At 43.7% G+C, this 24,432-nt stretch overlaps 1 protein-coding gene across 7 annotated transcripts; it reads left to right on the top strand.

Annotated features, from left to right (window-relative positions):
* The first annotated feature begins 7,659 nt into the window (after positions 1-7,659).
* On the top strand, positions 7,660-18,589 carry CLN8 (CLN8 transmembrane ER and ERGIC protein). 7 transcript variants are annotated; one of them, XM_074991194.1, is made up of 4 exons: positions 7,660-8,273; positions 10,065-10,132; positions 10,522-11,178; positions 12,674-18,589. In XM_074991194.1, exons 3-4 carry the CDS (start codon positions 10,636-10,638, stop codon positions 12,995-12,997), a joined length of 867 nt encoding a protein of 288 aa, XP_074847295.1. In that variant the 5' UTR covers positions 7,660-8,273; positions 10,065-10,132; positions 10,522-10,635; the 3' UTR covers positions 12,998-18,589. The 7 variants fall into 7 exon arrangements, with proteins under 7 accessions (XP_074847295.1, XP_074847301.1, XP_074847294.1 ...); XM_074991195.1 differs by lacking the exon at positions 7,660-8,273 and adding an exon at positions 8,486-8,536; XM_074991200.1 differs by lacking the exon at positions 10,065-10,132 and having other exon boundaries at positions 7,660-8,060.
* The last annotated feature ends 5,843 nt before the right edge of the window (positions 18,590-24,432 follow it).

Raw genomic sequence — 24,432 nt, 5'->3', positions numbered from 1 at the left:
GAACTGGGTTTTGGGGAGACACTGGATGGAGAAGAGTGATGACACCTGGGCTATGACTGCACGGCAGGCACTATTTCAGGATACGGCAGTATCCTGAAAATAGCTGCCCATGTCTAAGAAATGCGCCCTTTGCCTCAAAACAGTTTTCAAGATAATGTGCGCTATTCTGGCATCCCTGCACTCCTCCTGCAAGGTGTACAGGGATGCCTCCAAATAGCACTTTATTTTGGGTGCCCTTTACACAGCGTCACATGCTGAAAGAGCCTATTTCAAAATCAACTCAAAATAAGCTACACAATCTGCATAGTGCAAATTGCACAGCTTTTTTCGAGGTTAGGCTGTTGCATAGACACAGCCTTGATGAACCAGTTCCAGCCACAGGGATAACATAAGCAGGGCCATCCTGAGGGTGGAATGGGGCCTGAGACAGCCCCTCCTGTATTGCAGGCCTTGCCACCTTGCCACTTCCTGTGCTTCAAGCAATGGGGCCCGGGGAATTACTTGGGACCAAGGGATGCAGCTTGTGGGGAGGTTGGGAGGGCGAGTGGAAGGGCTCAGCTCTGCATGCAGCTGCTCTCCCTCTCCCCAGCTTGGGGAACATGGCACAAGAAAATGCTCATGAGAGGGTTTCTCCACAGCTCCCACTAGCCAGATTTGGGCCAATGGGAGCAGTGAAGGGTGACATCTGGGAGCAGTTAGGAGCAGGTAGCCAGATAAACACCATCACGCACGCCTCTCGTGACCAGCCCCCACACTCCCATTCCTCTCCCATGCCCTCCTCCTGTCCAGTTCTCCCACCTCGAGTCTGTTCCTGCACTCCCCCTTGCTCCCTCACCCCGACCTGACTCTGCACCCTCTCTCGCTTCTGCACCCTCTCTCCTGGCCAGATACCATATCCCCCAGCCACTTCTGCACCTTCCCTTGCTCCTATACCCTTCCTCCTGACCAGACCCCTCCACTCCCAGCTCACTCCTGCACCCTCCCACCCTTTCTGACAGCCCACCCCTGCACCTTCCCTCCTGGCCAGACCTCCACTCCCAGCATCCCAAGTCCCCAGACCCCCACCTGGCCCTCAACTCTATCCCACTCCCTGGCAGCCCCCTCCTGCACACTGCATCTTTCATTCTAGCTTCACCCCAGAGCCAGGTGGAGGGGCTCACAAAAGCTACTAAACCTAGATCCACAAAAGAGTTTATTTGGCAGGTGGGTAGTAGGACATCTTTACCGGAGTGGTGCTCAGATGTCCAATCTGCTCCTTTTGATATTAATAACTTTGGTGGTGTGTGTGTGCTTTCTTTGGAAAGCAGTGTAGGCTCTGCAGTTAGCCGACACCACAGACTTCAGAGAGCCCCCAAGAATCACAAATCAAGCAAGGTACGAAGGCACTGGAACCAGGTGTTGTTGTTGATGTATGGTCTTCAACCCCCTGCCCACGGGCACTTAGATTAGGTGTCTACGGTTTTATGTTGGTGCTTGCATACGCTGCAACAATGGCCTCAGTATATTTTCAGGAGGCCAGAGTGCCCCACATTAGTCCCCTACATTGGCGATACATTCAGTGTGACATACACTTTTATAGTCAGGTACAAACAAGTTACTTGTACATTACCTATCCCAGGTAAAACCCCTTCACTGTAATCAGTCCACCCCCTTAGTGTAACTAGATACTACCCATTGCCTTACAGATAGCAGTAACCTCAAAACAGCACTATCCATCACGTTGTCTCCCGGGATAGGATAGTTTTGCCAACTGTGCTTGCATACCCAGAATTTGCTAGGTGTGCTGACTGAACCTTTAGCAGGGCTTTGATTGGATGCTGATGGAGTGCACAGCTCTCACAGACAATGTTGTGTACAATCAGCACCCACCTCACTTTATCTGCATGTCACTTCAGGAATACCCGTAGGAAAAAACCTCCGTGTGCCTAAACCAGGGGAATCTGGCAACCCTGTCTATGATAAACAAAATGCCTCATGGGCCACACATAGAAGCCCAATGGATTGCCGGTGACCCACAGACTGCAGGTTGTCCACCACTGGTTTAAATCTGCAGTGTCCAATATGCTCCCCATTCACCAAAGTGGATTGTAGCAAATGTGGCTCAGGAGAGCTGCACATGTGGGGTGCCCTTCCACGCACACATGTCCCACCACCTGGTGGGAGAAGCGTGTGGCAGCAGCATCAGCTCCTCCAGCCCCAGTGGGCTTGGGCAGCTTGTGGGCTTTGGTGGTGGCTTGGGTGGCGCAGCTCCAGTGAGTAATCTGGGTTGTGTGTGGCCTGGCTGGGTGGCAGGACAGCATCTTGCCTGGGGGTTGGGGGTAGTGGGCTGTGGCAATCTGGTAAATTTCTCTTGGATACCACTAGTTTAGATGGTGCTTGGTCCTGCCAGGAGTGCAAGGGACTGATATGATGACTTCTCGCAGTTCTTTCCATTTCTATGAGTCTATGCTTGTAGGGGCAGGGCCTTGTTTTTGAAATTCAAACCTTATTTTGAATATCCAAAGTCTAGCTGTGTTCAGATCAGGGTTTTTGGTTCAACTCCACTTCTAATCTCAATATTTAAAAATGTAATGTAATGAAAGTTAAATGTTAAGTATGTTTTTGAAAGGGACTTTCAGTTTCTAATTTTACTATATTGTAAATTACATCTTGGGAACCCATTTCTCTCTTGGCATCACTCCATAATGAGTAGGATGTCTTCATGTCACCCTCCTATTTGTGTGTCCCTTGATGGCTGATCAGCTGGATTCTAGAGCCGCAGGTCTGAAATCTGTTTGCAAATTGAATTTCTCCTCCCGTGTGTGCACAATTTGTCATTCTTTTACTAGCTGGTATACTTCAGCCTCAGATAAACCAATTGCTTATTCATGTCTTCTTGGGCATCCTATCAGAAATAAAATATTGTGAGAAATTCACTCTTGGCAGCTAGTCAGATCCTCAGGTGTGCTGAAGTTGTGCTTAGTGTAGCTAAACTGAGGGGCAAAGGTGCTTTTTCAATTATACTCCCCCAACCCACTAAATCCTGGGTCTGACTTGGAGCTAACTGCTCTCCTCACGTGCAGCAGACCCCCGAGTTATGCAAGGGTTCTGTTCCACACACTCTTGTGTAACCCAGATTTCATGTAAGTGTGTGTCTGGCTTTTTCCCCAGCCCAACACAGGTTCTGCAGCCAGGGAAGCAGCAGAAAGGTAAGCCCTGGGGTGCGGGGGCAGTTGGGGAGGGTTAAGCCTGGTGGTGGGTCAGGGCCATGGGAGGACGGTGGGCAAGTGGTGCTAAGCATGGGGTGGTTAGGGCTGCAGGGAGCTAAAAGTTGGAGATGAGCTGAAGCTGGGCTCGGGGATGGTGAGCAGCAGCCCCGCTCAGGTGGTGAGCTGGGCGCAGGGGGTTTGAAATGGGGCAGGGGGAGGGGAGCTGAGCCAGAGCCACACATGGGTGGTCACCTGGCAGGGGTGGGTTGAACCAGGGCCAGGGACATTGAGCTGGAGCCGCACCTGAGGGGTGGTAAGCTAGAGCCAGAGGTGAGCAGGAGCGATGTGTGGATGGTGAGCTGAGCTGGGGCTGGGTGTAGCAAGTTAAGCACAGCTGGAAATTGTGCATTTCCAGGGTTCTCTGTAGGATTCAGGGGTCAGCCACGTAAGAGCGTGGTTGTGTACTCTGGGTTCATGTACTCTGAGACCTTCCTGTATTTTAGAGCAGTCTTGAAACTTGCAGGAGCTTGTAAGAGATCCTTAAGAGCTGTTTTACCAACTGGAATTACTGGATGACAATGTGATCCAATTGTATGCTGCTTAACCTCTGACATTAGGAACCTACATCTGCATCAGGAGTATCACCTTCATGACTCTGAGCATATCATTCTACCATAACACAAATAATAGTCACAGAAGTGTAAATGAGTACACAAGGTGTATGACAGTGGTGAATCACCCCTTAACCTCTGGGGTGCAAGCCTCAGATCATCTTAGGCACTGACCACGTTTTCCGTGAAGTGGGTCTGTCCTACAAAAGCCCATCACTGAATAAATCATTGTGTTAGTCTTTGAAGTGCTACATTTCTGCTGTTTAATTTTGTTGGAGTACACACTGACACAGCTACTTCTCTGTTACTATTCAACCTTTTCTACTGTTTGATTAAAACGGGAGCGGTAATTAAGTTTTGTTGTTTATTAAGAGTCAACTCTCAAAACATAAACTGAGACAAGCAATTAGAGGTTGACCCTCTCTAGTACCGTACCCTCAGGGCCTGACTGGTGCCAAACCTGAGAATTTGCTGAACTACAGAGATCAATACTGTCTAGCAATGCTACAAAAACTTCCACTGCTTCTGGGCTCTTAGAAGACATTTAGTGGTACATTAGAGCTAAGTAACGACACAGATCAGATAGCCAGGACTGGTGGCAGTAAACTTGGCCACATTCATGGTGAGTGGACGTTTCTGCCAAACTAAAACCATGCTGGACCATGAATGTTGAAAGACCAAAGTGTGCCAGACTAGAGAGGTTCAATCTGTACAATCAACTAGTTTTAACTATTTCTATATATTGCTTTGGGCTTTTCAAAAAAGATCAAAGGGTTAGCAGAGTTTTCTAATTACAGTATATGGCTTCTGATCACCTGTCTGTATTAGTAGTTGCAGTTCATTAATTGTTGCGGTCTCTCCCCAAGAAGCAGTAGAAAGAAGTTAAAATTGAGTAGCAGGCACTGTAGTGAACTGTAAGTTACAATCTTTTTACTCTCTTCCTAGGTCAGGGGTCTACAACATGAGTTCTTTAAGGACTTCTTTGTGGTTCCTGATGCTATAATTGTAAATTAAAAAAACAAATTTTAAAAAAACAAACAAACCTCCCCATTATTTTCAGTAAACGGTAAAAGTCTAAAAGCCCAAAAATGAAAGAGTCCTATCTCAATAGCAAATGATATGTGATCTCAAAATATTTTAATACTCTCCCTAGAGTCCTCCAGAGAGAGTGAGAGAACTCAGGAAGACAGTGGTACAAACGTTCATGTAAAGCGTGAGGAAACAGAATATGTAAAAAAGTTTGTGAACATCCTGCAGTAAACACGTCACATTAGAAATCACTGTATGTATGTGCATTCTTAAAATAGGGGATACAGAAAGCACGGTTTGATGTTACTTAAGGATTGTCTCATATTCACATGCACTGCGGCTCTTGAATTATTGATTTTTTTTTTTAACCAAATTTAAAAAAAATGGCTCTTCTTGCTATTTTGGTTGCTGACCCATGTCCACATGTGAATGTCATTAACACTTTATATGGCTGTTGCAGCATTTGGATTTATTAAGGTAACAAAACTTCTTTAGAATACTGTGCTTTAATATGCTACTGACCATTTTAAAATTGGCTATAAAGTACGAAACAAAACAGAAAATAAAACCCATATCTTTCGCTAACCGGGTTTATGAACTTAATTTTTCAAAATCTCTAGCTAGGAAATTAAGATTTCAAAATTAGTATCACCTGTTTACTAAAATCCTTCCCTTGAAGACCGTATTGAAATCAGTAAGTAAAGCTACATCAAAGATGAATTCGGCACATACACTATATCCTTTTGTGTTAATACTCCTTTTTTACAGGTATTTCTGAAAATGTAAGCTGTATGTGACTGTTTAGAAACTGTCTTTTTTGTGGATGCAAGACTTTCAAATTACACCTTAAATTTATAGCATGAATACATTCTGAACAAGTCTTCTTTCTGCATTGCTTTTCAGCTGATGTACTAAGAATTAAAGATGTGCTATAATAAATCCATGCTATTTTGCTTTCACCTAGTAGAGTAATAAGGTGTATGATGCCTCTTTGGTTTGACCATCAGCCTAGGAACAACCAAGGTACTGTTTCAACCTGCTCCAGGATCTGCTGCTGTCCCCGCTTCAATCTTTATTGAAGGAATAGAGTTCAAGTACCTTGGCAGTGTGATAGCCAATGATGGCTCTCTTGACAAAGAAATCAATGCCCTAATCTGCCAGGCCAGCCGGGTACGAGGACATCTGAGGGCGCGAGTGCTGAATCAGCACAATATCTGACAGTCCACTAAACTGAAAATGTACAAGGCTGTAGTCCTGACCAGCCTCTTGTATGGCTGTGAAACCTGGACCTTGTACAGAAAACAGATAAAACTGCTGGAGCACTTTCACACATGCAGCCTGAGGTCAATACTGCACATTCGATGGCAGGACAGAGTTTTGAACCTGGAAGTCCTGGACAGAGCAGGAACCATGAACATCGAAGTCATGATTCAGAAAGCCCAGCTTTGCTGGACAGGGAATGTCATGTGACTGGAGAAGTCAAGAATCCCTAAGCAACTCCTCTACGGTGAACTCTCCCAGGGCAAAAGGAATCAAGGTAGGCCTCACAAGAGGTATAAAGACTGCATGAAGGCCAACATTGCTCATGCTGGTTTAAAACCAGATCAGCTAGAGCAGCATGCAAAAGACCGAACAGGCTGGCGTGCTCTCATATGACACGCGTATGACAACTTTGAAGAGCAGCGACTCGTACGCCTCATTGATGCTCATGAGAGGAAGAAAGCAACAGCAGCAGCCACACCAACAGAGCTAGGACAATTCCCTTACCCACACTGTGAACACCCATGCCGTTCAAAGCTTGGACTCCTCAACCACCTGAGTCCACAACCCATGAGCCTGTGCAAGCTCAAGATGTCATCATCGGACCCAACTGACTACCGACATATGTTTTGCTTTCACCTAGTATAGCAATAAGGTGTGTGATGTGCACCGATATGAATGAAAGCTATTGAAATTCAGTCACTCCAAGGTGCATCTGAATTAGGAGAGGAATTTTTCAAAGAACAAGAAAGGAAGCTGCAAAGACAGATAAAAGACACGCAACAGTGTGGCCCTTTGCATATATTTGTGTCTAGTAGGATACTGCAGAATAATTAACACCTAGCTTTAACAGAGATTTTATCCACTAATCTTCATTGTCCTTTACCAAGGAGCGTGAGTACTGGGAAAAAACTAACAGATGAATTACAAATTTCAAAGATTACCACCTGAATTATTACAGTAACTATTAACTGAATAAAATAAGAATGATCTCTTGAGACATTTCAGCTCAGACTTGGAGAAGCTCTGGAGCCACATGCTGCAGGGCTAAAGGGACTAATACTGAACTATCAAGGTGGCTGAAGTGGGGGCTATTTTGCAGTCAGTGTGAAAGGAAGGGAACAGACATTCAGCCCGTTAAACAGCAACTTTGTTGCAGATAGTTAAATGACTAACTCTACTGGGATTAAATTTACTTCCTACTGCTGCAGGGTGTATGGAAATAAATTCCCTGTCTTGAGAGACAATGCCAGATTGCTTAAAATGAACATTTAGGCTTGAACAAAATACCTAAATAAAACCTAATAATGAGAATTAAACAGACAACTCCTCTTTTTAAAAAAGCAAGAATCCCAACACTGCCCCTAGGGCGGGAGCCGCTGCAGAGTGAAACTGACGCGAAACTAACCCGGGTTTGCCCTGCCTCCCAGCCCGTGCGGAGCACGGAAAAGTGAGGTGGCAGCGCCGGAGCCAATGGCGAGACGAGTCCTCTCGCGGAGGGAAAGCGGGAGGATGGGCAGCCTGGAAGGAGAGGCCTGCGTGGGAGCTGCTGCAAATCCCTTCCCCCACCCCCACAACTCGGGAGGAAGAGTCTCCATCCCCCGTCCGTAGAAAGCAGCCGTTCGAGGCGCTCACCCCGCCCCACCCCCGGTTAATTTAGTCTCTTCCTCCCTGTCCCTTCGCCGCCAACCGGCCCGAGCTCGCTGCGTCTCCCTCAGCTCCCCCTTAGGCCAAGCCGCCCCTCCCCGCCGAGCTCCGCAGCCGCCCCAGGCGACTGGCTGCTCCCAGCGGGGAACGCCCCGGGCAGGGGAGCACCGGCTGCTCTCGCCCAGCAGCAGCCCGCAAACCTGGCGGCGGTGCAGTCAAGCCCCCGCGTGGCCTGGCCTAGCCCAGCCCAGCGCCGACCTCCTACGCAGCGCGGCTCGCCGGGCTCCGCCGGCCTTTGCACGTGAGCCGTTCTCGCTGCCTGCCGGTAAGCGCGGGCCGGGCCGGGCCGGGTTTGGGACACTATGCCCCTGGGCGCGGCAGCAGGAAGCGGCTCGGCCTTTGGGTGTGGCTGTCCCAGCTGCAGAGAGCCGCGGGGCGGGGGCATGTTAGGGCGTCAGCGTCTCCGCCGAGGAGACAGCCCCGAGCCGAGCGCCTGACAGGACGCCCGGAGCCCACAGAGCGGCCTGAGGAGCTGCCGGTAAGTGGCCTGCGAGGCTCGCTGCGTGACACGCGCTGTGTCCTGTCCCGGCCCCGCCCCGTGGCACATGATTTCCGCGCGCTGCCTCGCTGCTGCTGGTGGGGAGGGGTGCCGGAGGCCGGCCAGCGCCAGCGTTAGCGCCGGGGTGAGTGCGCGCGCGGCCTGTGGGAAGTGCGAGCCAGCGCGCGGAGGGGGCGATGCAGTGTGCAGCTGCTGGGGTGGGCACAACCAGGCGTCCGGTGGCACGTTGGAGACTAACGGAGGTATTGGGTATGAGCTTCCCGGGGCAAAGGCACTCGGGCCGCCTAGTGGGGCGGAAGTTACAGGGCCGGAGTGAGTCTGGCTGGTTTGCTGGGGCTTTGTGCGAGGAGAGGGGAAGGTTCCCAGGACAGTGTAACTCTGCCGATGTAGTGGACCTGCTTCACCACTCCCTTGTGGCTTGGGTGGTTGTATGCATCTGTGCCCAGAGAGAGTGTAATGTATCAAGTGAGGATGCTTAACTCTCACTGCGCCCGGGTGCAAGGCAGTGGAGTTGCTCTGGTGTAAATGAGACTAAAAATAAGCAACATCCCTTTGCTCTGTTGCTGTGAGGCTACTGCCCCCCCCCCCCCGTGATTTATTATACTGGGGAGCAGAGATTTATGTCATTCAAGAATTTTTGTATTTATGCTGCACCACCAGTGGTGCTGACCAGAGTGATGCATCAGCAAAATGAACTAGTGATTATGAATATTTTATATAAACATAAAAGTTAAGTGACATTAAACCACTTCATATGGAGGAAGTTTTAGTGTACCTCTGAATTTGAAAATTCTGGACTATGTAACTAATAACTGTGTGGCTGGGGGAGATGATATAGAGAAAAATTTCTCTATCTTATTCTCTTACTTAACTTAAGGAATAAATGCCCTGGTGGAAAATGGTCTGATTCTGTTGAGAAGAAGATGTTCTTGCAAGCCTCTTGCTCATGTAAACAGTCTCATTTACTAGAATAAGGTTTTGTTGAATTATGCTCCCTTTTTTGTGCCTGATACTCCAAATTGCAAACAAAACAACATGCACACCTCTGATACTGCATATGTAATTTTGAAAACTCAAGAAAGAACTCTTATCAAACAGGGTTTTTTAATTTTTAAATTTTAAATTTTGATTTTCTAACATAGGACTGCAGACAGGAAAAGCTTTTAAACAGATTTATAAAGTTCTCATAATGGAAGAAAAAGTACTGTCTTGTGTGTTTCAAAGGTCTATTAATATTGGAAATATATTATATATTCTGTATTATTTCCTTTCATTTATTTTTGATGGAACAATAGTGTGTGTATATACTATAACATATGTCTATTATCTATGTCCGTTTACACTGAGGTAATGTAATTCTGCTCTCAGAATTCAAGGCTCTTATATACTTCCAGGCATTGTAAAGTGGCCTTAGTGTAAATGGGAGTTAGGCTCTTAGTACCCTAATAATAAGCAGTCCTGTAGCACCTTAAAGACAAAAAAATTCTCTCTCCCCACCACCCCCACTTTATAAATCCTTGCTCATGACCTAATATATTTGTTAGTTTTAAAATAAAGATAAAAACAGGTAACCCAGGAGGATCCATTTAGAAAGGTTCACCAGGTTTAAAATCTTATTATATTTGTTAGTCTTTAAGGTGCTACAGGACTGTTTGTAGTTTGTGAAGCTACAGAGTAACACGGCTACCCCTCTGAGTCTATTACTCATAGTGCACTATTTGTTGTAGCTTTAATGTATAGTGTATCAACTGTATGTGTATGTCTCAGCAGGAGACTCGCAAAGTCTCTGCAGGTAAATGTGAAGATTTGATGGTGCTTAAAAATGCTGCTAAAGAATTGTAAGTCTGTGGGTTTGTTTGTTTGTTTTGATGGGGTGAGGGTGAAGTGTGAACCTTGTTAGAAGTAATAAATCTGGGTTATATAACAATTGCCAAGGGTTCTCTAAGGAACAGGCTGTTTGGGGGATATCTGCAAATGAACTTATATTAAGAGTATGTGCAGTAGTGCTAGCAAAACATTTCAACCAGGAATAATTTAGAATGGGGGAAAAAATAGTGTGCATCCTATATATGTAGAAATAATAGGAACGGAAGAAAGACCAGTAAGGACAAACTGTTTGCGGTAGTGAAATTAGTAAGCTTCCATAAATGACTTTTCAAGAATGGCTGTATGTATGTTTTTATACATACACATAGAGCCTTTCTTTACAATTCTCCTTTAATTTCAGATGGGTACCTGTTGTACGTAACATCACAGGTCCAGCTGCCTTAAAGTAGACCAAGGTGTGTGTAAGAAGCTTCAGCCTCTCTCCTGCATTTTTGAAGTATTATAGAAGGAAGAAATGCATCTTGCAAATGATGATACAACATTCAGAACCATATTTGACTGGGACTATGTTCTATGGGAAGTTCGTTTGACATTACTAGCAGCTGGTTTTTTCATGTACCTGGGAATATTTCTTCTAGCTCATTGGCTATCCTCATGGATGAGTGCCACTTACTGTGCTTTGTCAGCAAAGGAGAAGGTCTTCTGGAATATGACTATCACACGTGGCGTGTTTGGAATTCAGAGTTGGATTGCTGGCTTGTGGGCCTTGCTCATAGATCCAGTTTTTCAAGCTGATGTAGTGCACTCACAGCAAAATTGGAGCTGGTTTCATTGCTTAATAGCTGGTGGCTTCTTTTTGCTTGAAAATGTGGCTGTTCTTCTATCTAATATTGTTTTCAGGACATTTGATGTGTTCTTGATAGTTCATCATTTATTTGCCCTTTGTGGCTTTGTTGGGCTGGTAACAAATATAAAATCTGGGCACTATCTGCCCTTGATGGGACTGTTACTTGAGATGAGCACTCCTTCAACCTGCATTTCCTGGGTACTTTTAAAGGTAAGAAATTGCTAATGATCATGTCTTAATTACTGGTGATAGGCTTTTTCAGGCATTTTCTTTGAAAGTGTTGCCTCATTACTCCTTTCCCCACAAATATGCATGCAGTCAAACAAATAAATAATGTCCTTCAAATTTGACTATGAGTTTGGGGTACAAGGTAGGTGGTTTTCCTTCCAAACTGGAAATGAATTGACCAAGGGAACCCTTAATTAAAACATCTTAAAACTAGTTAGTTAGTTTTTTTTTAAATTTTTTTCTTTATTTCATAGAAAAGAAACACAGTGACAGTGAACATTTTTAAAAAAAAAACAAACAAACTCCTTTTCTGACTCACTTGTTTGGTCTCATGCACTATATCCCAAGATTAATGATTAAATTCTAATCTTAAAGGGTGTTTTATTAAGTCTTAAGTAGTAACACAAAGCTAGGTCCTCTGGCCCAACATTCTTCAGCTAGGCCACTAAATTACTGCTGGAGGATAAAGATGTGTGCTCACACATGAGTGTTGTATACCTCTGTGGATGGGAGGTGGGTAGTGGGGGAGAACAGAATCCTGGAGATCTTGCAGGGAGAGAAGAAAACAGCGCAGTTTCCCAACCCTTAATCAGTACTAAAGTTTAAAAAAAAAAATACAGCTCACCTCAGCCCTTCTGGAATGCTTTTGATAAAAGCTTAAATGGGGCAATTGTGCCTGTAAATCGGGGGTCAGCAACCTTTCTCAAGTGGAGTGCTGAAATTTGAGCTTTTGGCCTCTATGTATGGCTTGGGTGTCACTGATACTTTTTAAAGTTGCACTAGCCCTACTTACAGCAGCTTCATTAATAAAAAATAAGGCCTATCAGTGACACACCAGTCAGTTTGCTTATGAGCTCCAAGCTGTGGAAGGGGGCTGGGGGGAGGGGCAGGAGCTTCAGCTGTGTGCTGCGAGCTCAAGGGGGTGGACCAGCCCTATGCTGCAGCCGGGGACTCCATGGTGCGGGGTCTCTGTAACAGAGCTCTGGTCCCAGCCCCATATTCCTGCCCCCTCCCATGCTGTCTGAGGGAGGATGTGTGGGGCCAGAGTCCTTTCCACATGCCACACTAAATCAGTTTGCGTGCCAAGAGTTGCCAGCGCCTGCTGTAGATGCTAGAGCAGTTGTCATGCTTTGTGGTGGTGGTGGTGGTGGTCAAAACTTCCCAGATCTGCTAACCCTTGCTGCATTGCCTTGTTGTGATTATATTCCTCTATAAACCATTTAATAAACTATGTGGGTGTAAGTGATTCTGTATGCCCATAGTTTATGAAATGGGTTATAATTCTTGTGGACAAAAGATTTTATATATTATAAAATATAGCACTTGTTAGGATTCCAGAGGAAAAAAGATTGAAAGTATTTGGGTATGGCTGTTTACATCTAACACATCAGGAAAGCTAAATATATATTTTATTTATAGAAAACACTGTCTGGCTTTTTCTGAAGCAGAAATCTTATTTTTTTGTTGTATTTTCCAGATTGGCTGGTCTAATACCCTTTTTTGGAAGGCAAACCAGTGGTTAATGATCCATCTATTTCACTGTCGTATGGTCGTTACTTACCACATATGGTGGGTGTGCATTTCCAATTGGTATGATGTATTGGAAAATATGGGACTTGCATATTTTACTGTCTTTTTCATGGCATTATGTTCACTTACATTCATACTTAACCCATATTGGACCTACAAAAAGACTCAGCAGCTCCTCAGTCCAATTGACTGGAACTTTTCAAATGCAGCGGTGGAAAATGGATCTTTTGGAAAAGTAAATAGTGAAACAGACCAGAAGAAGAGGATATAACATTGTATCTGTTTGGTACTTGTAAAATATGGTCAGAAGAGCATGGGGCAAGTTTACTGCTGAGTGTATCAAAACAGAATTAGTTACAAGGCACCTATAAGCACATTAGCGATCTACCATCTGGTTATCAGTGTGGTCTGTTCATTTATCAAAAGTGTTTAAAATGGTTGTTGCCTGTGTTTTATATAATATATACTATAGTCAAAATCTTTGACTCAGTCAGAGTTTATGCTAGCCTTGTTCTCACGTTGGGCATCACTCTTGTCGTTTAACAGTGAAAATAAAGCTGCCACATTTGATTTTAGAATCTCCTTATGGTTTGCAAATAGCTAATTTAAGCTCACAGTTTCTCCTTGGGGGAGACCAGCGTTAATCCCATTAAATATTTGTGTGAGATGTTTAAAGTGACTTGTTTAAAGTTACATTGTAAACTAGTGCCAAAATGAGGATTAGAATGCAGAACACCTGGCTCCCAGACCCATCCTTTTAATATTAGCCTATAAAGGTTATAATGAATTCTCTATCACTTGAAGTCTTTACATCAAAACTAGATGTTTTTCTGAATGATATGAGAGAAAGTTGTTGGTCAAACCAAAGGTGTAGGCTGGATGCAGAAATTGCTAGGGGAGATTCTTCAAAAGGTCAGTCTACATGAATCATATTGGTCCTGCTGGCCTTAAAATCTGTGAAAATGTGAGGTACCATAAGAGTGCATGATGAGCTGCTTGTCAGCACTATTTCTAGCAGACAAGGGTCCATAGCAGAAAACCAACCCAACTGTTTGCACTGATTGACGTGATTGGTCAGCCAGCTCACTAAAGGGAAATACAGCTGTATTTTCACTTCTACAGGTGGGTCCTCTATCATAATATAGAGAAGTCTACTTTTCAGGAATGTTATGAAGAGAGAACCTACATGTATAGGTTACCGTCTGGAGAGTAACACTTCTGGAGCATGATTTAGAAATTTTTTTAAAGGATCTTTATTTTTCTTTGTAATAAAATAGCTCATTGAGGGAGATAATGCTTTGCTAGCACTTACTGAGCACAACCCTACATCTTTCCCTGACATAAAACAATATGATTTTCTTTAAGGCATGTGGAAGTATTTTAAATCAAGGCTCATTTTACTAATAATTTTTGTATGTGGACATGTGGATAACATATTGTTTTCCTATTATAATAGAAAAGCATAAATCAATATATTGTGTGCAGTGTAAATGAAGAATTTTCTGTTCACTGACCCATACCAGGTGGAATGGGGAAAAACTGTATGCTCAGAATGCTGTTGGGACCAACCAGAAATGTACTAGGAAACAGAGAAAAATTTATTTGAGAGTTGTAGATCTTTTCCGCTCTAGATCATAGGTTAAAATCAAGCCCCAGCTGATAGTAATAGTGATTATCTAAAGTCCTATGTGGAATATGTTTGTTGGTATCATTCCAGTTCCCAATTGGGCAGTATGCCAAATCTCCACCTTTCTGGCAGCTTTATGAGACTGCCCAAAATCAGCTAACACTTAGCCATTAGGTGTGGCATCTCAAGATCAGAGCAGTCTTGTGCAGGCTAGCACGCACTGATTTTGTTCTCCAGATAAATGCTTGCCCTGGGGAATCCAGTTCATGCACTTTTCAGGAGCACAAAGGTCACACAAACAAAACGTCACAGAGAGAAAGCCGTGCTAGTCTATATACTGTGAAAACAAAAAAGCAGTCCAGTAACACTTTGAAGACTAACAAAATAATTTATTAGGTGATGAGCAGAAGAGCATCTGTCCCACAAAAGCTCATCACCTAATAAAGTATTTTGTTAGTCTTCAAAGTGCTACTGGACTGCTTTTTTGTTTTCACAAGCAAAGTGTGTTAGGAAAGGGTTGAGGGTGAATCAGTTTCTCATAGATGGAAGAGGAAATCTGTGCCCCTAATGAGTAAAGATGCCAAACCTCAGTGCCAGAGGTTCCGGTGTTGGGTGCTCAGCAAGTCAGGTCACTGAGGAGCAAGATGGAGAAAGCATAGAGATGAGACGTCAGAGGCTGGGAATTTCTTGAAAGCAGGAGACCAGAGAATTTAGAGGCTAAGAACAGGGGAGTAAGTACTCTCAAGTTGGTGAAACAAGCGATTGGGATATGCTTGTAATTTGTGGAGTAGTTTGTGTAGCCTTGGAGTTACCACTTGGAGGGGCTGAGATTAGCCTGCAAATGGGCACCTCCAATTATTAAAATGCAGCCTTCCCCAAAGGACTCTTCTGCTGCAGTAAATAGTCCCCTGTGAAGACAGTGGCATCTTAATGTGGTGGGAGGGAGTTTTTCTCAATTTAGAATGGGGAGGAGGGCTCCAGAACCCTCCTCAGCAGTTACTGCTGTAGCTCAGTATTCTGTCTTGTGACTGGCCAGCCAGGTGCCCCAGAGAGAATGAACAGAACAAGTAATCTTCAGGTGATCCATCTCCTGTCGTCTATTCCCAGCTTCTGACAAATAGATGCTAAGGACACCATCCCTGCCCATCCTGGCTAATATCCATTAATGGACCTAGTCACAGCCCCCCACTCCTTGCGGTATGAAAATTTACTTATGAATATGCATAGCTCAAAGATTTATGCAAAACTGGTCGTGTAACCTATCTGATGAATCTATATATCCTATTTTTGTGTGTGATTCATTCTTGTATGTGAAGTGTGAATCTGGTTTTAATTCTAAATATGCTAGTGAGGGCCATAAGGGTCACTTCAGGAGATTCATAAGGATATTGAAGATGTGTCCCAGTGGGATTAGGCATCTGGATAGATATGTGGAAGGAACTGTGCAGGTTTTTATTTTTTAAACTATTGGGGGAAAATGGGTTTTGTAAAGCTGAGTTATAAAATCTTATGAACAGAATAGCATTTATTATACTGATACATATATTTTCAGTTAAAACCATTTTTTTTTTCAGAAGTGGTAGGGAGAGGTAGTTTAACATACTCCTGGAACTAGTTTAAGCTGCTCAAGGAAATAGCCTTGTCGTATTTTATACATATTGCACATCAGTGGTATTTTATGAATCTGTCAGTGTTTGCTAGTGCAGAACAGCCAGAGAGTGAAGTTGATATATATTGAAACTGAACTTTTAGTTGTAGGGGGAAGTATTCTTTGGTCTTATGAAAGATTTGTCAGGCATTAATAAAAATATGACTTTCACCTTAATGGTTCACCTTGAGCACCCATTCTTCCTGGGTATAGCATACTTTACTGTGCTTTATTTGAAGAGGAGTGGTGGAGGAGAAGTGAGGCTTAACATGCTAAAGTAAAGGTAAAAAAAGCTCTCCTGGTAGGCTTCCCTCTGAAATTAGAATCTCGGCCAGTAACGCGAAGGATGCAAATTACTTCTCTGTACAAGTTGTTTGTGTTCCTCATTTGAGCTGCCACTTGTCGGCAGTTTGGTCATGTTTATTTGCAGTTATGCCAGTATGTATAGGTATCACTATCATTCTTCTGGAGCTAGAACAGTATTGTCTGTTCTTTTTGCTTTTTACTTCTAAAGGATGAGATATTTAATTGCACCTAAACACTGCCATGACTTTATTATTGCTATAGGCCCAAACTAACTGTATTTCCTTTGTAAGTTTTCCTAATGTAAAACTTAGTGTACTACTTTAGGAGGACCTCCTCACAGAATCATATGGGAAGCTCACTGGTGTCGGTGAGAGTTGGGTCAGGCCATTAGTATACTGCTGCTGTCAGCTGCAGAATTTTTGCCTAAGTTGAATCCTGGCAGGTTAATGTACTCCCTTCCCAAGTTCAGTGCTCCAGACTTCACCTTTATTTTTATCATGAACAGAATTAATCATTGTAGTACTTCTTAGAGCAACAAGGTGTGTGGAATAATATCGTCTACTAGACTGATATCACCTTTTGTCTCTAATATCCTTGAGTTAATATAACTACAACAGTACCTTTTGTCAGCCTTCTTGCCAGTCTACCATATCTTTGCCAACCAGTCCGAAGCACTAGCCACATATCTTGTTCTGGTTCCCAAACTGCTGGGCTGTGAACTTAACACAGTACAAAGTCAATACATGCATTTTGTTTGTTAAATCAATATTTATTTTTAACTACCATGTTCTTGCATTATGTGCACAGACTTTCTTGCCCTATAGGTTCCAGCCCAAACTTTCAAGCCTTTTAGATTGCTTCAGTCCAGGTCCTATAAATTTTTCTTTTCAGTAATTGAGAATTTAAATACTATTCCCCCTCTTTCAGTAACACTCTACTCTTGCTCCCAGCAAGACTCCCACGTGGGATGGATTTATAAGTCAATTTAAACTGTCTTTTAAAACACAGAATGTAGTTGGGGTCACTGTACAATGTTTTCTTTTTTTCTTTTTGGAAGGCATGTTATCTTTGTTTCTTCCTATTGATGCAGACAAGCATAAGCCAATCAACTTCCTACATACAGAACTGGAAGTGACTGTCTAGGAAGGAGTACTGTGGAAAGGGACTTAGGGGTCATAGTGGGCAACAAGCTAAATATGAGTCAAAAGTGTGATGCTGTTGCCAAAAAAGCAAACATTATTCTGGGATGTATTAACAGGAGTGTTGAGAGCAAGACATGAGACATCATTCTTCCACTCTACTCAGCACTCATTAAGCCTCAATTGGAGTATTGTGTCAAGTTCTGGGCACCACATTTCAAGAAAGACATGGAGAAATTGGAAAAGGTCCAGAGAAGAGCGAAAAGAATGATTCAAGGAGTAGGGAACATGAGCAATGAGGGAAGACTGAAAGAAGTGGGCTTGTTTAGTTTAGGAAGGAGAAGATTTAGAAGGGGTGTGATAACTTTTTTTTCAAGTACCTCAAAGAGGACAGAGCAAAATTGTTCTTCTTGGCCTCTGAGGATAGGACAAGGAGCAATGGGCTTAAACTACAAAAAGGGAGGTTTAGATTAGACATTAGGGAAAAACTTCCAAACTGTCAGGGTGGTTGAACTCTGGAATAAGTTACCTAGGGAGGTTGTGGAATCTCCATTGCTGGAGATATTTAAGAACAGGTGAGGCAGACACCTAACGGGGATGATCTAGATGGTTTTTGGTCCTGCCAAGAGGGCAGGAAACTGGTCTCGATGACCTCTTGAGATCCCTTCCAGTTCTAGTGTTCTATGATTCTATAAAAACATTTTGTAAAATAATTATAATTTGTGTGACTCTTCCATTCATTGTTTGCTGCTTTTGACTGTTCAGGCTTGTCCATTGGTAACCTACAGTGATGAAATAAGCTTTGCAATGTATGTATTTATTACATGTTAATTGATGAACAAGATGTTACCCTTTAGTTATTCACAAGGATAAGATTCTTTGTATCAACAGTGTTCACAAAGAAACAGATGCAAACTGACAGTGTAATTATTACAGCTTATTAATAACAATGTTTCTTTTGTTAAAGGGATTAAAAATGCACTGCTTTGACATTATGCTTTGTCTGTGTATTGTGTGTCGGAGCATGTGGCCTGCATCTGAGTTAGGCCCTAATCCTAGGGACACGCCTGGGAATAATCTCATACATGTGCATAACTGTTTTGAGGGTTGTGTTAACCGTAGAGGAAGAGATCTAATGAAATAAAAATCAGAATGCTCTGTTTCAAAGAGAAACTACCCCAACCTTTTAAAATAGCATTAGCTTGTTTTTAAAGTGCTGCTTAAGTAAGTTGCATTGATTTTTTTTTTTTTAAAAAAAAATAAAATAAAATAACTGAAACAAACAAACACAACAATCCCACCCACCCCAGGCAAATAAAAATATCTGTAAAATGGATTTACAAAGATAGGATGAATGTGTCTTACTGGGTTCATTTGTAAATCAGAAAAGTTTTAGATTGCAGGATACAATTAAAAATATAATTTTCTGGGACACTGTAGAAAAAGAATACAAGGTTCAAAAGACAAGTCATAGCTTTGTAACTTCATGGAAAGAGAGAGAAGCTATAGCATGTGACACCATTACAAGAAACGTCCCCTACATGCTATCTTTTCTTCCAGTTCCTGTTTTTTGTTTTGACTGCAACTGCTAACTTCTCCATATGCTTCGGTTAAACATACTGTTTTTAATTGTATATCACTTTTAAAATATGAGCTGTCCCAAAGTTTTAAAAGTTTAACATGGAAAAATTGAGCACAGGGATAAGGAAACCCACCCTAATTTTAGAATTTTGACAATATCTCCTTTGTTAATGAAATGATTTTGTATTCAGTCTTTGTTGTGCTTGAACATGAGCAAGCCTTTGCCATATAGAAAAATCTCTCCGTTTTCATGAGGTATTATTTCCCTATTGTCTTGCCAATTTTCTAATCCCCTTTTCATGAAGTAGCAAAACAGTCAGTAAAACACATTAGCAAAAGCACTCGTCTCACTGCATCCTTATTGATGTTTTGCAGCCGTGCCCCTTTTTGCTTTATTTACCATCACATTGAAAGGCCCCTAGAGAATTAATTTTCCTGGTCATGTATAATACTCCACATTTTAATTTTTATACAAACTGTAGCTCTAAATATTTTACAGTATTCAGTAATAGTCAGTGGTAAATGAGATACCAAAGAAATTGTTGAAAACAGAAGTGTTCTTATCACTAAACTCTTAATACAGAGGGATTGGAGGGAAGTTAAAAGATTAGTGAAGTGGTGGTGTATGATTTAAGAAACTCAAATGAAAAAAGTCATGTAGTTCAGGCGTGTGTTATGCTGTTTCAGTATCCCACGGTATATATGCTTACCTCCTTTCCTTTTGATGGCTGTCCCGAACCTGTTGTAATTTAAATATGCATTGGACCAAAGGGAGCATGAATGTGACTCTGTAGACCAGTGGTTAGGGTTATCTGTGGGAGACCTAGGTTCAAATTCTGCTACTATAATAGCTATGTCTATGCACAGTGGAACATTTCAAACAAGATTGGTTCCAGAATAGCCCCTTGCCGCCGACTAGATGACCTCCTGGGGTTTCTTCCATCACTAATAACACAGTCTATAGTGCACTTTGCATATATGAGGGAGACCAAATTCAAGATTTTCCTCCATCTCAGGTCGTGGTGGTATTGAGCACTTACGCAGGATGTGAGTGAGCTGGGTTCTGTCCACAGGCCTAACTATTATCAGGTGCACCATCACCACTGTTACTTCCTCCTCCAGCTGTTTTGTGTGTGGCACACAGCTTCTGAATTGGGGCCCCCTCGGTGAGAGAGTTTGAGGATCCTGCTGGGCATGAACTAGTCACCCAACTGCCTAAGCTGAGATGACTGCATAGAGGAGACTCTTTCATCACTGTCATTCTGTTATCTGGAACTCTCAAATAACCGTCATTTAACCCTAAGTAAATTTTAGTTACCTTTTCCATAAGTACAGCATACTGAACATAAAAACAAATATAGGACGTACAGTGTAAGTTTACAGTGTACAATGCTACTCTTGGTAAATAAAGTACTCTGTGTACATTTTTGTTTTTCTTTAGTGTTCTGCATTGCTGGGTATACCACTCTACCTCTAGAATATATGAATATCTGGGAACCTCCTGGGGTTGCTGGATGTGAAAGAATTTAGTGTATATTCACTAGTAGGAAAGTAGACAACTGGGGATGGAGCAGTGGAAACATGGATACCCGAACAGGGGTTCTATGAATCTTGGTGGCATTGAATATGGCAGTTAGGGCTAGGTCCCCAAAAGGCCTGAGGAATTACAGGAATCCATTAGGAAGCAAGCTGATATTTTTGTTATTATTTGGCCTTTCACAGAACTGGTGGTACAGCAAGAAAACTAGACGGGGCCAGCACCCTTTCATTATGATTCCATATGTATGTGGTGTATCAGTCTCCAAGCTGGTGGCTGAAGAGATATGATGTGCTCTCACTCTGAAGACAGTTATATAAGTACTACTATTACTCACTATTTGTTCATAGATAAGTTAACCTTTTTCAGCAATGTATTATGTCACAGGCCTGAGTAGTCTCCGTATTTGTCTATTTGCATGATATTTTTAATAATGTAAACTCTCTGATTCCAAAGTGTGGGTTTATTTTTTCCCCACCAAAAGGTATTTATTTCCTATCATAAGACATTCTTGTTTATACAAGATATGTCATTGCCAGGAATGTTTTATGTTGTACATACAGGAGCAGGTCCTCAGCTTTGTGAACTTCAAACCACAGATAGCTCTGTGGCCTTTAATGCAACTGTCAATTTACATCAGTTGAGGATCTGCCTTAGTGACTCCAGGACACTGGCATGTGCACTCTTTGGCATTTAAAATCTAGGGGACCCAACAGGAGAAAACAAGTTGAATCTAATTCTGGAGGAGTTGCAATGCTCTACTCTAGACCCAATGCCTGAATCTAACAGGAAACTTTAAGTTCAGATTACTCCAAGCACACGTGTGAAAATTTCTCCTGTTGAACCAAAGGAATGATTCTGAGAGCCAAAACTTAACTATGCTCCGACAGGACTAGGGTGACCGTATCTCTTCCCAGCCAAATGTGGGACATGGGGGAATGACGCTGTCCTGGCCAAAAAGGGATGGATGGTCACCTTTACATTGGAGTTAGGAGGTGGCTGCCCTGTGGGGACTGCCACACTGCTGAGGGGGGTGCATCCTGCTGTGGGGGTGGGGCAGCTGTGGCTCACAGCTGCTTCATGACACCCAGCACTGGGAAAGGTTCTACCGTCCCACCAGCGAAGCTTCCAGCCCTGCTCCACTTGGGGGAAGCTGGGCAACAGCCACGTCACTTGTCTGGCTCCCAGCTCCCCCAGCTGGGGGAATCTGGGCGGCAGCTCTGCCATCGTGCTGGCCCGGCTCCCAGCTCTGCCAGCTGGGGAAAGCTGGGCAGCAGCCGTGTCCTCCCGCTGGTCCAGCTCCCCCAGCCGGGGAAGCCAGGCAGCAGCTCTTCTGGTACAACTCCTGGCTCCCCTAGCCGCGGGGAGCCAGAGCCAGGCACAGCGGCCACTTGCACTAGGGGAAAATGTGGAATATGGGACAATTAGCTCCTTCAGCAAAATAAATTGGGATGCCTTCCAGGCACCTGAAATATGGGACCGTCCCACCCCACATGGGATGGATGGTCACCCTAGACAGGAGGCACAGTAAAGATGGTCTCTTTTTCCTAGCACGCAACCTAGAATAAAAGAGCAAACCTCTGTACACATCAACGTGTTTTAAAAGAACGATGAAGTGTGTCTAAAACTGTGGATGAGGTGTATGTCGCTGAAAAATATTTTTCCAGTAGATAGTACACTTAGAATAACTGCAAGGTAATAAAGACCCAGAGAAGTAGACTTTTTTTTGTAAACTATGAGTGCAAGCAGGCCTCTGTGTGCTCTCCCAGTTAGAAAATATCTAAAATAAACATCTAAAATAGAGGTCTCTCCAAATAATTTTAGAGTGTGGTTTTGCACCACAGCTGCTTATTTTCTTCTCCCTTTTCCTTCTGATTCATCTCTGTTGGCTTCTGGACTCCACAAGGGAACAGTGTGGGCAGTCTGTTTACAATGGAAAAACAGCTTTGCTTCATATGAAAAACAGGTGCTGTGAAAAGTTTGCTTTTTTTAATGTCATTGTCCATAAAGGTCAAATAAGTGCACAGGGCAGCAAAATATTTTCTGGTGAACAGAGCTCAGAATTGCATGCCAGCTGTGATTGCTCACAGAGCTTCCTCAGGAAAATCACATCCCAAGTGTGAGGTGCTGTTCTTTGACGCTGCCTTCTCTGCCATAAATCAGATCAATGTTAAAGTATGGAAAACCTAAAACCACACCAAAATGAGCGTGCTCCAGTGTGAGTGTTTCTTTTCCAAGGGAGAGGATAACAGTGAACACCACAGGACAGATGTTTATCATGTTGCTTAATAAGCTGTTGGAAAGCAAAAGAATGTTTTATAATGGAGGTACACATCTCCTAGAGCTAGGAGGTACCTTGAGAGGTCATCTAGTCTAGTCCCTTCCCCTCTTGGTAGGGCCAAGCACCATTCCTGATGTCTATTTGCCCCATTCCCTAAATGGCCTCCTCAAGGATTGAGCTCATAACCTTGAGTTTAGTAGGCCAATGCTCAAACCACAGAGCTATCCCTTCCCCTGAGGAATAAATGGCCCCCTCAAGGGCTGAGCTCACAACCAGGGGTTTAGTAGCCTCATGCTCAAACCACTGAGCTATCTCACAATTGTAAAGGTCAGTTGGCTCTCAGTCAAGGCTGTAAAGCAGAGACTTCAGTCTCCCTAGAATGTGGGCTCAGTGAGTGGTCCGAGTGAGGTGTAATATTTCTTACTGCATTAACTACTGCTGGTGAAAGAGACAAGTTCTTGAGGTACAGGAAGCTCTTCCTGAGGTCATGGGAGGGTGAGCAGATACTACACTGAGGTGCACAGAATAAGCAATAGATGAGAGTTCTTTTGAATTTTAACAACAATGCTTTGGAAAGAGTTCAAAATGTTTGACATTCAACAGTAAAGTAAACCCTCCAGTTACATGGAGGTTGTGTTCCTGCGACCCCCATGTAACTCATAGTTTCACACAAGTTGACGGGAGACTGGAACAAGGCTGCAGCCTGGTTCCCCTGCGCTTGCAGGAACTGGGAAACTGATCAGCCCACCACCCCAGACTGGCAGGGAGCCAGGAGCTGGGAACCAGGGAGAAGTCTGGTTCCTATCTCTCTGCTGCTTGTGGGACCCAGGAAACTGACCAGCCACATGGTTCCCAGCTCCCCAGCACTTAGGGAATCTGGCATACTGACGAACCATGAGCTGGTCAGCTTCCTAGGTCCTGCAAGGAGCATGGAGCTGGGAACCAGGCAGCAGCCTGGCTCCTGCCCCCCTCCCCTTGCAGAGCTGGGAAACTGACCAGGACAGCGGCCTTGGTCAGTTTCCTGCCTCCAAAGAGTGCAGGGGAGCTGGGAACCCTGCTCCCATCCACTCTTTGGAGCCAGGAAACTGAGCTAGGAGACTGCTCCTGATGCGGGTAGCAGGATTCAGGCTGCTGCCCCTGACAGGAGCGGCAGTCGCATTAACCCGAGACACATGCAACTTGGTTGCATGTTTCTTGAGGGTTTACTGCACAGCAGAGATTCCCAAACTTTTCTGCAGCGTGCGCCCACTTTGATGCTTGAGAAATCCTCACGCCCCACCACCTCTTCTTTACCATCATCCAGTCCCCTTTTCACAAAAAATTCAATTCATAGGTTAAAATAAACACAAAAAATTGATAAAATGTTATTTAAAAATAAAAATACGCACAAATAGTTTTTTTTGGCCCAAAAATTTAATAAAAATCTAATTTAATGTCAGAACCAACAGAAACAAAATGACTTTAATGTGAAGGACAATGTTGCATTTTAATGTGAAGGATGATGAGTCCTGGCCAGGCCACCCGAGTCCTGCCAGCTGTGGGCCCGAGCCACCAGAGCCCCCCGAGCTGCAGGGCCAAGCTGCCAGC

This window comes from Carettochelys insculpta, chromosome 3, assembly GCF_033958435.1.
Source record: "Carettochelys insculpta isolate YL-2023 chromosome 3, ASM3395843v1, whole genome shotgun sequence".
In the NCBI taxonomy this organism is placed as follows: Eukaryota; Metazoa; Chordata; order Testudines; family Carettochelyidae; genus Carettochelys; species Carettochelys insculpta.
This window is presented reverse-complemented; position numbering and strand designations above follow the sequence as displayed.